Raw genomic sequence first — 17,238 nt, forward strand, 5'->3', positions numbered from 1 at the left:
TCACTTTTGTTGCCATGTGCTTTTTCCTGCTGTTTATTGGAGATGGAAGTGAGCTCTAAGGTTCCTTCAGATGTGCTGCTTTCTCCACTCCTGGATCCTGCCCTGGAGCAGGTTCAGCTCTTGTCCAAAAAGTGATGCTGAAGGTGATGGAGGTCCTGTAATTTCCTTTATCTCTCCCCTCACAGCTCCTCAGCTGTTTCTGCTTGCTTAAAAAGCCACATCAATATTGGGTTTTAAAGGTGGGGGGATGTGTTTTGTGGAATTCAGGAACACTTTCTGACTGCCCTCCTCTCGTGATCCCCAGCAATCCCTGCTCCAGGTGTTGTGTCAGGGACTTGCACAGCTACTCCACTGCTTTTTATTGGAATTACCAATTGTGGATTTCTCCCTAGTTATTTTTCTGTTTGCAAATTCACCTTTTTAACATCTGCGAATCTTCAATTTGTTCCTCATCCAGCAGAGCCTTTCGCTTCCTGCAGAGAAAGGAGCAGTGCTTGGTTTTCCAACCTTTGACATCCCCAAACTTTATTCCATAGGACTTAACCCCCACACACCATCCCCTTTCCACTCCCACAGAAGTTTGTTTCACCCTGTTCCTTGTTTGCAAACTGAAACGCACGTGGGGCAGATTTGGGAATACAAAGTGTGACCTGTAGCAGGTTTGGAGCAGCAAATCCCAGATTTCTGCAGGGATGGTGTGTTTCAGGGGCAGGTGGGCAGTTCTGGGGTGCTGCTCTGCCTCACGAGGTGTATCCAGGTACAGAACCTCTGGGGTGAGTTCCCAGAGCTGTCACTGCTGTCCCCAAGCCAGCTCTGGGGGTAAAACAAACTATTCCAGTGAAATCCAGATCTGTCACCATAGCTGCTCCCTGTCAGCACCTCCCTGAAGGACACTGGAGCAAGAGCAGCTGCAGCCAAGTGAGGGAAGTGTTGGATCCATCCCTTCAGCCCAGTGCTGAGAAGGAAAAATAGGTATTTGCTTTAATTCCTTTTAAAAATGGACTTTCAGGAGGTGAAGGCTTTTGAGGCCAGGTTGGACAGGGTTTGTAGCAACCTGGTCTAGTGGAAGGTTGGGGGGAGCAGGGAGGCAGAATGAGATGAGCTTTGAGGTCCCTTCCAACCCAAATAATCCTGTGATTCTATGAAACCACTTCTGTGGAGCTTTAAAGGGATTTGGGGTGTTCTGGCAGGGGCTGCAGAGTCCAGGCCTAGTTCTGCTCACCCTGGGAGTGGAGAGAGTGGAGGGTGGGGATCCTTCCCCAGCCGGTGGTGAGCTGTTCCATAGCTGTCCTCTTCACTCAAATATAAATGTATTGCAAAAATATAATCTGGAATAATTTCTGGTTCTTCTGGTGGGGTTGGTAGAGGAGGAAAGCCAAGGTCTGGTGGTTTATGGGTTTTTCTCATTCCATATTAAATAAAATGGTTCAAATCTGGTTTTGAAGGAGCTCTTGTGGAGATAAAGCTTTTATGTTGCTCCACATAGCCCTATAGAGTCTGTCAATCTGGGTCCCAATAAATACATAGATAGAAATCACATAGATAAGTGTGATAGAAATCCTATATTTTGTGTTAGACAGTTTCCTAGGGAATAAAGATACTCTGGCTGCTGTATTTTGTTCTGCACCATTACAGTTCCAATTTAGCTTTGCCAGGTATTAACAAAAAGAAAAAAAATCTATTTTCCAGCAGTCATTTTTCAAAGGGATTTAAGAGGCTGACAGTGAGAGGAAATTGAGGTCTGTTTGGGAGAGGCAACAAGGAGATCCAGTGCCCCTTCTGTCATGTTTTTGGAATTGCCTTGACAGTGTGGAGAGCTGGGAGAGGCAGATCCAGGGCCCTGAGGCTGTGGCAGAGCTCGGTGAATGAGGCTGCTGGGAAGGAAGGGACCGGCACAGGAAATTCTGTGTTTCTCATTTGTTGGGGGCAGCTGATGTTGTGTTTGGTGAGACAGAAATGAATCCATTCCTCCTCAGACTGTGCCTGTTGGAGCTGTGGCACAGCTCTGATGGGGACAGCAAATCTTCATCAGGAGCCACGGATGGGCAGAGTGAGACACCTGGGCCATCCCTGTCACACCAGGCCTGCAGCATCACCCAGCAAGGCCAGGGATGGGGTGGGGCTGAGGGGCCTCATTCTAACACATACAATAGGACAGGTTTGCATCCCTCTCCCATTCAGTTTGTGCATTCACTTTTCTGGCAATTTCAGTTAAGATTTAGCAGGTTGGTTTCAAGATGAGCCACACTGAGAGCAGGTAGAAAAACCTGCAAGGGCCGTAGTAAATGGGGATATGTGCAGCTGAATAAAATGTTCCCTGAGGAATCAGGATGGTTTGGGTCTGAGGGGACTCTCAGAGGTGAAGAGGGAATCAGGCCTGCTACCAGCAGAGTGAAAGGTTCCCAGTTTGGTGCCTGGTGTGAAGTGCTCCCAGTTTGATGCCTTACCATCACCCTGTGCATGTGAAGATGGACAAACCCTTGTGCCAGGCTCCAGAAATGCCTCATCACACACCCCAGGATGTGTTCCCACCCTGTTCCTGGGAAATGCTGGGCAGGGAGCCAGACTGGGCTGGGGGCAGACAAAGAAATGGAACTCTATGGAGAGAACCTGCTTAGGGCCAAAGTTCCAGCAAGAACACCACTCTGGAAATGCTGAGCTACTCCAGCTGAGCTCCCAGAGCTGACCCCAGCATTACATCACACCTTGCACGGAGCCCTCACAAACAGAGACATTTTACCTGGGTTTTGCTTCGTACTGCTCTCAGTTTCCAGGCTAAACCTTCCCCAGGTGTGTTTGTAGCTTGGGATTCAGCTCAGCCCTGCCCAGGTGTGTTTGTAGCTTGGGATTCATCTCGTTTGGTTGAAGGTAAATCAGCTGGAGAGGGTGCAATGGGTGCAGAGTTACCTGGATAAAGGAAGGCTGGAGTTGGGAGCAGATCCTGCCAGTGGGAGAGGAGTGCCAGGAGCTGGGGCTGTTTATTGCAGAGGCTCCTGAGGAACCTGAGTGTCCCACCTTCCATGGAGCCCTCACAAATGGGGCCATTTTGCCCGGTTTTGGCTTCGTGCTGCTCTCAGTTTCCAGGCTAAAACTTTCCCAGGGGTGTTTTGTAGGTTGGGATTCAGCTCAACCCTCCCCAGGTGTGTTTGTAGGTTGGGATTCAGCTCAGCCCTCCCCAGGTGTGTTTGTAGGTTGGGATTCAGCTCAACTCTCCCCAGGTGTGTTTGTAGGTTGGGATTCAGCTCAGCCCTCCCCAGGTGTGCTTGTAGGTTGGGATTCAGCTTGGTTGGTTGGTTGAAGGTAAATCATCTGGGCAGGATGTGGTGGGTGCAGAGCTTCCCACAAAGCTGCTCCTGGATAAGGGAGGCTGGAGATCCTGCCAGTGGGAGAGGGCTCCTAGGAGCTGGGGCTGTTTATTGCTTTGGGGTGCACAGAGGCTCCTGAGGAACCTGGGTGTCCCACCTTGCGCGGAGCCCTCACGATTGGGGCCGTTTTGCCCGGTTTTTGCTTCGTGCTGCGCTCCGTTTCCAGGCTAAACCCTGCCTGGCGAACTGCTGATGGCAGAGTTTTCCAGAGAAGCTGGCAAGAAGCAGCGTGAACGTGCTGATGTGAGTTTGGCCGCTAATCTGCTGTCCACCGAGCGGCCCGCGTGCGAGGGATGGCCGGGAGAGCTCGGGGTGGCGTTTCCATGGCCCGCCCGCGCTCCCCGCGCTATTGAGCCGGGATCTCATGGCTGGAATTCCGTGGACGCAGCTGCTGCATCAGCGCCCGCCCGGCGAATTCTGCTGCTCTGGTCAGAAGCAACCCCATAAATAGCGGGGCCGCCCGCGCCGCCCGGCACAGCGGAACCACACGGACAGGTTAGCGCTGCTGGGACTGCAAAGGGGCCTCCACAAAGAGTTGGTGTTGTCTGAGTCTGAGTCAGACGCACGGGGTTTGGCGAGAAGTGAAGCTGCAGGGTTTGATTCAGGATGTTATCAAGCTCCTTTATTCGTCTCTTAAGCCCCTCGTTGGCGTGGCGTGTTCCAATGTTGGAGCAGAGTTTCATGGATGTTCCTGGAGAGTGAAGAGGGGGCTCTCAGCTCTCACTGCCATCCCCTCCCCGGCCGAGGCAGCACAGCAGCTCCAGCTGCCGGGTTTGGTGTCCCCTGGGATGCTGGAGCAAGGGAGAGGTGTCAGGTTTATGTTGTGGGGAAAGATGTCAGCAGCTGGAGGCTGAGAGATTCCTGCTGGGAACAAAGGTGGGGCTGTGAGATGGGAGTTCAGTGGCAACTGGGTGAGCTGCCCTGGGCAGAGGGCTCTGTGTCCCTTGGGATGTGGCTCAGTCCAGTCCTTTGGGTGCCTGGGTGAGGATTTGGGACCTGTGTGCAGGAGGGAGAGGAGGATGGATAACAGAGCTTGGACATCCCTGGGGATTTATGCACTGGGGTCTGTGATAACCCCTGCTGCCTGTTCTGTGCCAGCTTCATCCTCTGTGTTTCATTATCAGCTGTAAATCCTGGTCCCTCCCGCCTTAACCTCCTGCAATTTGGGTTTTCCAGGCACAATGACCGAGCAGCAAAGTCCCCCCGAGCAGATGGCGACTGGGGAGGGTGCTGGCGAGCGAGGTGGCACCTACAAGGTATACTGGGCTATACTGGGCTATACTGGGGACAACTGGATGTTGGGTGGAGCTATGGGATGCCAGGCTGGAACCAGTGCTGGGGACAGGAGTGGCCTCCAGCTCTCCCACAGCAGCAGTGGGTGGTGGCCCTGCTCTGGTGCTGAGCCTGGGGGGCTGCAGGCTGGGAAGCAGCTGGGGCTGGGGATCTGCTGCTGCCTGCAGGAGGGACACTGCTCCCTGCCTGCGTGGCTGCCAAGGACATTGGCTGGCCAGGCTGCTGTGCAGCTGCCCAGGGGTTTAATCCAGGAGATGAAGCATCCCAGCACAGCAGGATCAGCTGTGGGCCCAGGCACTGAAACTCCCCAGGTGTATTTGTAGGTAGGGGTTCAGCTCAACCCTCCCCAGGTGTGTTTGCAGGTTGGGGTTCAGCTCAGCCCTCCCCAGGTGTGTTTGTAGGTTGGGATTCAGCTCAACCCTCCCCAGGTGTGTTTGCAGGTTGGGGTTCAGCTCATATGTTGGTTGAAGGTAAATCAGCTGGGCAGGATGTGGTAGGTGCAGAGCTTCCCACAAAGCTGCTCCTGGATAAGGGAAGGCTGGAGGTGGGAGCAGATCCTGCCAGTGGGAGAGGCGTGCCAGGAGCTGGGGCTGTTTATTGCTTTGGGGTGCACAGAGGCTCCTGAGGAAGCTGGGTGTCACCTCTGTCCCTTGAGCCCCCCATTATGTGATGTGTGTAGGAGGCTCTGCCCTCGTCCCAGACTCAGGTGTTGCAGCTTGGACCCCTTTGTGGCAGTGACAGGGGGAGCCTGGTCACCCCACTGACCCTCCTGGTCCCTGAATGGTGCTGGGCACCCTGGCCCTGCCCCATGCCATGCTCTGGCCACTGGGATTGGCTCCAGCCCATCCTGCAGCTCAGCTGAGAGCAGGGCAGCCTGGGGAGGCACTGGGGTCTCTGCACCTGGCAGGGCTCAGAAGGAAACACTGAATAAAGAGCTTGTGCCAGGCCAGGGCAAGGGGATGGTTGGATCTGGAGGGAGCAGTGATAAGGAAATGATAATGAGCAATGACCAGGCTGGGGGTAGGAGAGGCAGCCCATGGCTCAGGAATTCTCTTAGCCCAAACCTTTCAAGTTTCCAGTGCTGTGTTTGAGCTGTTTTTCAGCCTGTCATGGACAGAATTCCAGCTTGTGCTGGAGCACACACCCTTGGCTGGAGCTCTGTCAGAGGCACTGGCAGGACCCAGCTCTGCCAGGCAAGGAGTGACATTGGCACAGGATGGCCGGGATGGAGGGACACTGCCAGAGCCCTTTGATCACTGCTGCCCCCATTTCCTAGGGTGTTCCCCCGCTGTGGTGGCTGACAGGGTCTCTCCCCACCTTAGATTACAATCTACGAGCTGGAGAATTTCCAGGGGAAAAGATGTGAGCTGACAGAGGAGCTGCCCAACATCACCGAGAAGGAGATGGAGAAGGTGGGCTCCATCCAGGTGGAGTCTGGCCCGTAAGTCTGGGGTGGGGAAGGTGGAGCAGCCCCAGGGGTGGCAGGGACAGCATCCCCCTGACCCTGGGCTCCTGCAGGTGGCTGGGCTTCGAGCGCCAGGCCTATGCTGGGGAGCAGTTCGTGCTGGAGAAGGGCGACTACCCCCGCTGGGACTCGTGGTCCAACAGCCACAGCAGCGACAGCCTGATGTCCATCCGGCCCCTCCAGATTGTGAGTGGGGCTGTGCTGGGGTGGCCACAGTGCTGGGGACCATCAGGGGACAGCCCCTGAGCCGCCCTTTCCCCCAGGACAGCGCTGACCACAAGATCCACCTGTTTGAGAACGCGGGCTACACCGGGCGCAAGATGGAGATCGTGGATGACGACGTGCCCAGCCTGTGGGCCCACGGCTTCCAGGACCGGGTGGCCAGCGTCAAGGCCCTGAATGGAACGTAAGGATGGGCACACAGGGGGCACCCCAACAGCTTCCTGCCCCTGGCACTGTGGTTGGTCTCCCCAGGGTGGTGGCAGGGGCCGTGGTTCTGCTCCCATGGTGCTGCTCGTGCCCATCGTGTCCCTTGTCCCCTCCCTGCTGCCACCTTTTCCCTGGCCCACAAGGAGTAACAGGCACCATGGCAATGTCGCTGGGGCTGGATGATGGCTCCCTGCCCTAACCCACCACCCAAGCTGTGGTGCCTTCTCCATGAACTCTCCATCCCCTCCTGGCACACAGCATTTCCCACCTGGGCACTGCAGCCTGTGCTGTGGCACTTGGTGACATAGGAGTGGCCTTGGGCAGCATCACCTGGCTGTGGCAGGCAGGGATGGGGACACTGGGATGGGGATACTGGGATGGGGATCGGGACACTGGGATGGGGATGGGAGCACTGGGATGGGGGTGGGGACAGGGGCACTGGGATGGGGACAGGGGCACTGAGACAGGGATGGGGGCAATGGGATGGGAATGGGGGCACTGGGAGGGGATGGGCACACTGAGACAGGGACGGGGATGGGGACACTGGGACGGGGATGAGGACACTGGGACAGGGATGGGCACACTGAGACAGGGATGGGGATGAGGACACTGGGACGGGGATGAGGACACTGGGACAGGGATGGGGACACTGGGACGGGGATGAGGACACTGGGACAGGGATGGGGACACTGCCCCTGCTCTGGGGGCTGTGTGGGTGTGGGGTGGGCACTGCTGAGCACTGCTCTGATCCCCACAGGTGGGTGGGCTACGAGTACCCCGGGTACCGGGGCCGCCAACACGTCTTTGAGAAGGGCGAGTACCGGCACTGGAACGAGTGGGACGCCAACCAGCCCCTGATCCAGTCCGTGCGCCGCGTGCGGGACCAGCAGTGGCACCAGCGGGGCTCCTTCGAGAACAGCTGAGGGGGCCCGAGCCCGCCGGGGCCGCTCCAGGGCTCCCCCCGCTGCTGCTGCCGTGACCGTGGTGTTCTCTTTGTGCAAAAACCTCAATAAAGCTCTGAGCTGGAGCCTGCCGGGGCCTGCCTGGTCCTGGGGCTGAGGGAGGGGATGGGGATGGGGATGGGGATGGGGATGGGGACGGGGATGGGGCCGTGCCCAGCAAACCCCGCGCAGGGCAGAGCGGGGAGTGCCAGTGTTTGCAGTGTTACATAAAGGCTGCAGCTTTCCTAAAACAACCCCCGGTGCTGCCGTGTCAGGGTTTTTCCAGCAGCTCTGTCCCTTTTCACAGTGGCTCCTGCCCGCTCCCAGGGCTGCTGGCCAGTCCCAGGGCAGGGAGGGCACGGGGGGGATGTGGAGTGGCCATCCCTGGGTGGTGCCAGGCCCTGTGCTCATCCCGTGGTGGGATGGCTGTGCCCAGCCTCAGCGTCCTGCAGGGGCTCCAGCCTGTCCCCAAGGAAGTTTCCCACAGTCCTGGGGTGGTTTCTCCCACGGGAATGAGCTCTGCCATGGGGGGGCTGTCCTAGGGGCAGAGGGGGGGGTTCAGGGGTGCCACAGGGTGCTGGTGGGACACTGAGCTGCCCTGGCACTGCCCTTCCCCAGGGGCCACGCTTGGGGACACACAGGGCTGGAGCAGAGATGGGAGATGGGCTTGAGTCCCCCTGGGGGCTTTGTGCAGGTCCCTGAGCAACCCCCCAGGAGCTTTTCCCTTTGGAGAGGGGTTGGAGGCTGTGGAAGGCAAGGGCCTGGCCCCCAGAGGCAGAGGCTGCTTCCAGAACAGTCCCTGGGGCTGCCACAGCCAGGGCTGGGGTGAGCTAAACCAGCCCAGCCAAGGGAGGGGATCACTGGGGCCGTGCTGAGCTGCTGAGGGGATGGGATGTGGCTGCAGGGCTGCAATGGGACCTGGGACAGATCCATGAGGGTCCATCCAGGGCTCGGGATTGACTGAATGGATTAAGCCAGGAGATGGGGAGGGCAGTGCTGGGTCCATCTGTGGGGCTGCAGCAGGAGACACAGGCAAGAAAGGAGGGCTCCAGGGCTGGGAATGCTGGAAGCTCTGGATCACACCCTGGCCTGTCCACGGCCTGATGGGTTCCTTGCAGAGCTGCAAGGTCACCTTGGCCCCTCTGGCCCTGGAAACTCCATCACCTGGAGCTGGGGCAGCTGCAGAGCCCAGGGATTGGCCCCACACCCGTCACTGCCAGGGTGGGCTCTGGTGACAGCACCCTGGGGGTGACTCTGTGCAGCCATCCTGGGGCAGGCCATGGGGCAGGGGTGACCCTGGGGGGCTGCAGCCCCTCCCCTGCCGTGGGACCCGCTGTGTGGGGCAGGTGTGGGGTCTGTTCATGCTGGGTGACGCTTGCTGGGGTGACAGGGGGACCCAGCTCCTCTGTGGGGTGAAGGGGGCTGCGGGTGCTGCACAGCAGCAGTGTCCCCTCTCTGTGAAACCTCCTTTGCTGCAGCCCCAGCCCCGTGCAGCCCCTGGCTCAGCACAGGGGGCTTGCACTGCTGCCCTCACCCCCAGCCCTGTGCTGCCCATCCAGCCACATCCCGCGGGGACGTGTGAGCCCTTTGTGACCTCAGCTTTGTCCCAGTGTCACCGAGGGACCCCTGGGGTGCTTCTCCTTCTCCCAAAGGAGCCCAGCACCCAAGCCTGAGCTGCCCCACTGCAGGTGATGGAGTATCCAGGGCCAGAGGGGCCAAGGTGGCCCCACAGCTTTGCAAGGCAGAGCAGCCCCAGCCCCTGCCTGTCCCCGGCGCCCCGGGCCGGTGTCGGGAAGGGGCTCCCGCGGTGCCCCCGGTGCTGGCACAGCCCCGGGCCGCTGCAGACGGGCAGAGCCAGACGCTGCCCAGCGCTTTGGGGCGTTTTATCTCGCATGGAAAGAGCCGAGCTCAGCAGCCCCGCTGGCGGCTGCCGGGCTGGCGGGGGGATCAGGGCCCTGGCCCCGGAGCGGGGCTGGCGGGGCTTTGTTGGCCCGGCCCGCCCCGGCTCTTGGCACGCGTTCGGCTGATGCTTGCAAAGTCCAAATCTCCTCGCCACCAAGCCGACAAAGCGGGTGACTCGAATGTGACAGGTAATGAAATAACTCGGGCTTGGTGCTCGGGCAGACAAAGGCTGCGGCGGATCAGCTGACCCTGGTTTTCATTGGGGTTTAATCCAGCATTCTCGCTTTGAATCGGGCTTTAACTATTTTGTAAATAGTTTTGGCACCTCTCTGCTGCGGCTCGGTATAAATTCCACCTCCCGGCCCCGGCCCGTCACTGGCTCAAGCGGGTACTGGTATAACTGGTAAGACTTTGCTATTTATTGTCCTCTCTTTTGCCGTAGCCTCCTGCCGACCCCCGGGGCCGGGGTCCCTTCCCGGTGCCCGAGCCGGGGACAGCCCCGTCCCCGCAGCCCAAAGCAGGGCATCCCACCCGGCCACGGCTCCGGTTCTTTGTGTCAGGAATGAGTTTTCACCCGATTTGGAGCTGCTCAGATACTGAGGGTCCCTCTGGGCTTGAGGACGGGGCTCCTTCCCGGGAGTGGCAGTGCCAGGCTGGGACAGGAGGGCTCGGCACAGGCTCTGGGGCTGGGCTGGCTCTGGGGTGCTTCTCTCCATCACCCCTTCCAGCACACACCTGGGACCAGGACGCCCATCTGGGCAGGGACAGCAGGGAATGCTCGGCCACAGGGCCTGGGCTCCACTGGGAATGATTTAGGAATTGCCTGGGCTCACAGTTCCCTGTGCTGGAGACCCCGGGCAGGTCCCAAGGAGCATTGCCTGTGCTCTGGGCCTGGGGAGGTTTGGGGTGCTGAGCAGCCCTCAGCAGAGTTTGCCCCTGGTACCCCCAGGCTGAGCCCATCCTGCTGCAAGCCCTGGTCCCACCACCCTCTTCCCTGGGCAAGCTGCAGGGTAAGGACGGGGGCATGGACACAGGGCTCTGAGCAGGGTCCCCAGCATGTCCTCACAGGGCATTTAACAGATTTTAACCTGCTGAGCTTCCCTCCCAAGGCAGCAGACACCCCAGCTGATGATGGCTTCCGAGCACCAAATGCCAGCCTCCAAGCAGCAGCAAGCCAGCTCCAAGGTCAGTGGGACACTGCCCAGCCCTGCGGGGGGACCAGGGCACCCTCCGCCTCTCGGGGTGCCCAAATCATACCCGGAGGCACTGCTGGGAGCAGCTGGTGCCAAGCACGGCCGGCAGCGCTGCTGAGCCTTTGCAGCAGCACCCGGGGATGGGGAACGGGAATTTTTTGGCGTCCCGCAGCCTCGGGGCAGGTGGAGCGGCTGGGAACAGATCAAGTGCTGATCTCCCACCACCGCTGCAGAAACAATAGATCTGTCCCCAGCGCCGCCGGTCCCTGAGATCTGTGCCGGGCTGGTGGCCCCGGGGCTGTCCCCGAGCTGTCCCCGGTGTCTGGGTCCCCGTGTCCCGCTGGTGGCTGCGGTGCTCCAGCCACAGCCCGAGCCCCTGAGCTGTTCGCTGCCCGCTGTGAGCGGGGCCATCCCTCGGCCAGGGGCACCGGGGCACTGGGACAGAGCTGCCAGGGCCTCCTGGGCACCCGTGAGTGAGACCTGCGTCCTCAGGGGGATGGCTTCCACCTGCAGGCTCCTTAAAAGCCTCTGGGGTGCAGTTTTGGGAGAGGGAGAGGTCTGGGCTGCTGCAGATGTGCTGCCCAGTGGTGGGGACAGCCGTAGCCGTGGCAGGAGCAGGTGACAGCCGCGCTGAGGTCCTGCTCCCTTCCAGATTGCCATCTTCGAGCAGGAGAACTTCCAGGGCCGCTGCCATGAGCTCAGCGGGGCCTGCCCCAACCTGAAGGAAGCCGGCGTGGACAAAGTGGGCTCCATCCTGGTGCACTCCGGACCGTACGTGAGGGCCCTGGGGGTGGGAGGGAGGGAGGGGCTGGCCAGGAGGGGTCTCCCCGCTGCCACACCCTCACTGCAGCGCGGATTTCCCGCGGCCATCGCCGCCGAGCCGCTCGCCCAGCCCGCCCCAGAGAGTGCCCGGTGCCGGCAGGTGAGCGGGGGGACCCAGAGGGTGACCAGGGGGTGGCACTGTCACCTGGACAGGCTGAGAGTGGAGGGGTGTGGGTATGGGTGTGGGCAGAGACCACAGTTTGGTTTCCCTCCCTCTGGGCGCAGGGACAGGTGAGACTGGGACCTGTTTGTCCCCTCTCCCCACCTGCTGGCCCCGTGGGTGCTCTCCGGGCAAGGGAGAGCCCTGAAAAACCCCTGGAGAGTTCCCAGTGCTGCTCCCAGAACCACGGGGCAGCTGGTGGGAGCACAACCCCCGCTGGGACATTCGGGTGATCCCGCGAGTGCCCAAGGATGGGCGGCCACCACAGCGGGAAGCCCTGAGGTGCCACTGCTGGCCGGAGGCACCGCAGCCCCGCCTGGCACCTCCCTGGCACCTCTCCCGTCCCGGCTGGGGCTCGGCCCGGCCTATCCCCGCTCCTCTGCCCCCTCTAAAGCGCGTGCCCTGCTCTCTTCCAGCTGGGTGGGCTACGAGCAGGCAAGCTGCAAAGGGGAGCAGTTTGTGTTTGAGAAGGGGGAGTACCCCCGCTGGGACTCCTGGACCAACAGCCGGAGAAGCGACAGCATCACTTCCCTGAGACCCATCAAAGTGGTGAGAGCACCCAGACAGCCACTACCCACCCGCCAGACCAAGGTCTGCAGCCAGAAGTCTTCCCCAGCCTTCCCCCGCCCTCCCCAGCCCCGCGGGCGGAGGGGCACCCCCTCCTGCCACCCTCGCCCCAGCCCTCGGGGCCCGGGGAGCCGTGGGGGGGTCGGAGGGGGCGCGGGGACGGGGGCGGTGGCAGGTGACCCCAGAGCCGAGGACGTCTGCTGGTAAGTCTGGCAGTGCCCGCAGGCAGCGGCTCTGTGAGCCCGACGGATGGATGGATGGAGGGATGGATGGATGGATGGATGGATGGATGGATGGATGGATGGATGGATGGATGGATGGATGGATGGATGGATGGAGGGATGGATGGATGGATGGATGGATGGACGGACGGAGGGATGCGGAGCACCCCCGGCACGGTGCCCGCCCTGGCCTCGGGTTCCCCACAGCCCTGGGCTCTGCCCCCCCTGCCCAGCCCCGCGGGGCCGGCGGCGGCTGAGCCCCGTCTCTGCTCTCCCGGCTGCAGGACAGCCAGGAGCACAAGATCGTGCTGTACGAAAACCCCAGCTTCACCGGCAAGAAGATCGAAATCATAGACGACGATGTGCCCAGCTTCCACGCACACGGCTACCAGGAGAAGGTCTCGTCCGTGCGGGTGCAGAGCGGAACGTGAGTACCGGGGCCGGCGGGGGCGGCGCCCGAGCATCCCCGCGGGCGATGCTTGGGGCGCGTGTGTTGTACGACCCCTCTCCTCGTTTGCCTTGCCAGGTGGGTGGGATACCAGTACCCTGGCTACCGGGGCTACCAGTACCTGTTTGAAAAGGGGGACTACAAGGACAGCTCAGACTTCGGCGCTCAGCACCCCCAGATCCAGTCGGTCAGGCGCATCCGGGACATGCAGTGGCACCAGCGCGGTGCCTACCACCCCACCAACTAAAGCCCCCGGCCCGTGCCGGGGCGCGGGGAGCGGAGCAAGCGTTCCCCCGGCCGCCGCTGTGCCCCCGCGGCCTCGCCTCCCGCCTCCCCCCGTGTGATGCCCGCGCTGCCGAAGCAACTCAATAAAGCTTGGAGTTTCAAAGTCCCAGCTCTGCCCTTTGATCCGCGGCGTGCGGAGGGACCCCGCTGGCGGGATGGGATGCCCGCCCTGCCCTCCCGTGCTCCTGGCTGGGGGGGGGCCAGGATGCTCTCGGTGCCACCCGGCACCGGTGCCATCGGTGCTGGCGGGTCACCCGAGTGTCCGGGTGAGGGAGGTGACCAGGGGGCTCTGGGGCTCAGCCCTGTCCTGGGTGACATCCTGCTGCGGGGACAAAGGTGTCCCCTGAGCACCGGGGCAGGTGTCACAGGTGCCGGGGGGCCTCGGGAAGGAATTTCCCTCTCGGTCGGGGCACTTCCAAGGCGAATAATGGCACTCGTTAGTAGGCTCTGAAAGCTCTAATTAGTAACAACGCTTTAATTTAGCAGTCACGGTGCTAGAGGATGCCTTTGTCATGTCATAAACCGGGCAAAGGAAGCGGGGGAGCGCAGCCGCACCTGCGTGGCCGGGGCTCCGTGCGGTGACAGAGGCGGTGACAGAGGCGGTGGCGCTCGGTCCCCTCCGGCAGCGGGACGTGGCCGTGGCAGCCGCTCAGTGTCACTGCGGCTGTGTGGGCACAGGTGAGGGGCACCCGCGGCCTCTGCCGCTCTCCCGGCCCTGCAGGGACCCTCCTGGCTGCGGGGTTTGGGTGTGAATCTCCGCAAACCCGGGATGCTCAGGGAGTCAGGGATGCACAGCATCCTCCTCGTCAGCTCCCGCACCCATCCGTGCGGAGGGGGGGGGTTTGCCCCCGAATACTGCGTGTTCCAGAGGCTTTTCCCGGAGGAAAAGCTGAGCTCCAGGGGAAGCCCCCGGCCGGCACAGCCCAGCCCAGCCCAAGGGCAGTGGCCAGTCCGAGCCATCGCTCGCCACACGCTGCTGTGAAATGCCAGCTCCTCGGCGAGGCTGTGCGGAAAGCTGCGCCTTTCCCTCCTCCTCAGGGAGGATTCAGGATCATCCCAGACCCGAAGGTTTTAGTGAAAAATGGGATTTTAGCGGTAGCAGCGGCGGTGCTCAGTGCGTGCCAGCGGCTGCTGGGGGGCAAAGTGCTGAAAGAGCAGCGGGGTGGGGAGCAGAGACCCCAAATCACGGAGCCAGAGATTCCCGGCCGTGGAACCCTGGAATGATTTGGGTTGGAAGGGAATTTAAAGCTCATCTCGTTCGGCTATCCAGCCGTGGGCAGGGCCCCCTTCCACCTGCCCAGGTCGCCCCAAGCCCTCTCCAGCCCCACAGTCGGGGGCCGGAGCAGCTCCCGCGGGGACGGCTCTGGGTGGGCTGGGAGAATTCTGGGGGAAAAACCACCGAAAGCAGAAGTGGAAAATGTGAACGAGCCCAGAGCATCTCCTGTGGGACCCGCTGGGGGGAATTCCTCCTCTGGTGGCTGGGTGCACCCAGGTGGGCGCCCTCGGGTCACCTGGAAGCATCTTCAGCTCTGCCGAGGAGGGTTTTTCCCTCGCCGGCTCTGGGGAAATGTGCTGAGAGAATAATTTGGTTTTTTTAAAATTTTTATTCAAAAGCAGAAGATCGCCTCCGTCCCACGCCCGCTCCGAGCGCCATCTGGCTCGCTGCTGCCGCGCTCGTCGCCTCGGCAGCTCGGAGCCCCCCGGGCACCCCAGCCGCGTCCCTGTCCCTGTCCCCATCCTCCCGCTGGCCACCGTGTCCCGCTGCTGCCGGGGCTGGGGCGATGCCAGCGGTGCCACGGCGCTGCTCTGCCCGCTGGGTGGGTGGTTTTGCCATCGTGCCAACAGCTAAAGCTGTTCTCCAGGCTGCGGAAGGGATTTTTAATTTTTTTTTTTTTTTTTTTTTTTCACCCAGCCAAAAGAAGAGGGGGGGATCAGCCCTGACCCAGCCCGTGCTGGCTCCGTCCCCCGGATGCTGCGGCCCCCGCGACCCCCGGCAGGTGAACCCCGCAGGGGTAATTAATGAATTAATTAATTGCCGCGGGGTAATTAATGAAAGAGTAGGACTGGTGCAAACCCTGGTAAATCCCACACTGAGGTGTCTTTTCCTTCCTTTTTTTCTTTTCCAACCGGAGCAGCAGCCGCTGTCTCTCCTCGGGAAGTGCCTCCATCAGGACCGCGGGTGATGCGGGATGGGCTGGTGAGGAAGGGGAGGAGGAGGAGGAGGAGGAGGCAAAAGCGGTGAAGAGATGAAGATGTGCCCGTCGGCTCCCACTGGCTTTGCTTTGCCTTTGCCAGCGGCAGCCGGGTGAATCCCCCCTTTGGGACACCCCAGGTTGGACAATCACGGGCCAAAAAACAACAGTCTTGAAAAATAAGGATTGTTTTTTACTGAAATACATCAGGCTGAGATCGGTCGCGCCCGCAGCCTTTGGGTACCTAATGTGCTTTGCCAGCTGTGAAACTCCAGCTTCACTGTGGGTTTCACAGATTTTTATCTTCTGAAAATCATTGTTATGTTTAATTCTCCATCTTCAGGAGCCACGTGATTACACGAGATTCTTAGCTTCAATTTTTCTTCTCTTCTTCTTTGCGTTAAATGGAGCCTCCAGCCTCATGTTTGTGCCTCCACGCACAGACCCAGCCACAAACTCTGGAGGTTTAAGGAAGGAAGGAAAACCAAGCAGGAACCCAGCATGAATTATTAAAGCCTTGTGGTTTTCAGGGCAGATTTGTGATTTATCAATGTTCAGCTTTGGCATGTGGAAAAGTAATCTCTGCTCTGATTAATGCGAGGGCTGAGGCAGGAGTGAAATATCCCGGAGAGAGAGAGAGGGAGAGAGAGAGGAGCTTTGGCTCGGCTGTCCCTGAGAATGGGCGTTCTCATCCTCAGTGCCAGGCTCCCATTTGCTTTCTGCTCCTTGTTTTCTGTTCCTGACATCGGTGTGATGAGGCAGAGAAAGGAAGCAATGAAAAACCTCCACAGCTCCTTACAGCCGGTAAAATCCCTGTCCGGTTGAAGAGCTAATTAAGCAACATCACCTCTTCAGCGGCCAGAATTGGAAGCAGCCTCGCGGAGACATAATGGGATTAGCGGGGATCAGGGGATTGCAGCCGGCCGGGACAACGACCATGATGAAACCCTCAGGACCAACCCAAAACTCTTCACTGAGGAGTTTTGGGTTGGTGTGTGACCGTGTTCACAGGGGTCTCAGGTTGAGGGAAGAGACGAGGATCTGACTCCATGTTTCAGAAGGCTTGATTTATTATTTTATGATATATATTACATTAAAACTATACTAAAAGCATAGAAGAAATGATTTCATCAGAAGGCTAGCTAAGAATAGAATAAGAAGGAAATGATAACAAAGGTTTGTGGCTGGGACTCTCTGTCCGAGCCAGCTGGGCTGTGATTGGCCATTAATTAGAAACAACAACATGGGCCAATCACAGATGCACCTGTTGCATTCCACAGCAGCAGATAACCATTGGTTACATTTTGTTCCTGAGGCCTCTCAGCTTCTCAGGAGGAAAAGTCCTAAGAAAGGGATTTTTCATAAAAGATGTGTCCGTGACAAAGGGGATGTGAGGGGAATGGGTTCCATGGGGCTCCCTCTGCATCCAACACCTTTCCCCAAACAAATGGAAAAAAAGCAAATATTGCATTTCCCTCCGAGTGAGCAGCCAGGGCAGCCCCGATTGCTCCAGGTGCACCCTCGGGGACAGCCAGCAGTGGCACTGTGACCCCTCCACGGGGACACCACGGCTGGAGGGCAGCAGCTCCCGGTGAGGAGCTGGCACAAGGAGCAGCCAGCGCTGTCACATCCTGCAAACCCAGCAGCAGGGAGTTCTGCCAGTGCCAGCAGAGGCCGGGGAATGCTGTCCGAGCTGGAAACCCCTGGGCAGCACAAGTGGCAATTAGGAAACATCTGTTCCTCGCAGCGCATGGCAACGTAATGGGATTAAAATGTATCACCGGATTAGGGCAGCGCTGCACAGATCAGCTGCCGTGGATGTTCTTGTGGGGGGGAAAAAAAAAAGGGAAAAGCAAATTTCTCTCTTCAGCATGGACATAACCTTTATGTTTCTTTTTTTATTTGTACCTTGTGCGCGGCGCAGGGCTGGAGCCAGAGCTTCTCTCTGCACGGTT

At 59.7% G+C, this 17,238-nt stretch overlaps 2 protein-coding genes across 3 annotated transcripts; both read left to right on the top strand.

Moving 5' to 3' along the window:
* The first annotated feature begins 3,632 nt into the window (after positions 1–3,632).
* Positions 3,633–7,579, top strand: CRYBB3 (crystallin beta B3). Its single transcript, XM_054645737.2, has 6 exons — positions 3,633–3,860; positions 4,542–4,621; positions 5,981–6,099; positions 6,177–6,309; positions 6,387–6,529; positions 7,310–7,579. Exons 2-6 carry the CDS (start codon positions 4,547–4,549, stop codon positions 7,473–7,475), a joined length of 636 nt encoding a protein of 211 aa, XP_054501712.1. The 5' UTR covers positions 3,633–3,860; positions 4,542–4,546; the 3' UTR covers positions 7,476–7,579.
* Positions 7,580–10,458: 2,879 nt separating this feature from the next.
* Positions 10,459–13,194, top strand: CRYBB2 (crystallin beta B2). 2 transcript variants are annotated; one of them, XM_077187982.1, is made up of 5 exons: positions 10,459–10,580; positions 11,241–11,359; positions 11,987–12,161; positions 12,643–12,785; positions 12,885–13,194. In XM_077187982.1, exons 1-5 carry the CDS (start codon positions 10,524–10,526, stop codon positions 13,051–13,053), a joined length of 663 nt encoding a protein of 220 aa, XP_077044097.1. In that variant the 5' UTR covers positions 10,459–10,523; the 3' UTR covers positions 13,054–13,194. The 2 variants fall into 2 exon arrangements, with proteins under 2 accessions (XP_077044097.1, XP_054501714.1); XM_054645739.1 differs by having other exon boundaries at positions 11,987–12,119.
* The last annotated feature ends 4,044 nt before the right edge of the window (positions 13,195–17,238 follow it).

The sequence above is a fragment of the Agelaius phoeniceus genome, chromosome 18, assembly GCF_051311805.1.
Source record: "Agelaius phoeniceus isolate bAgePho1 chromosome 18, bAgePho1.hap1, whole genome shotgun sequence".
In the NCBI taxonomy this organism is placed as follows: domain Eukaryota; kingdom Metazoa; phylum Chordata; class Aves; order Passeriformes; family Icteridae; genus Agelaius; species Agelaius phoeniceus.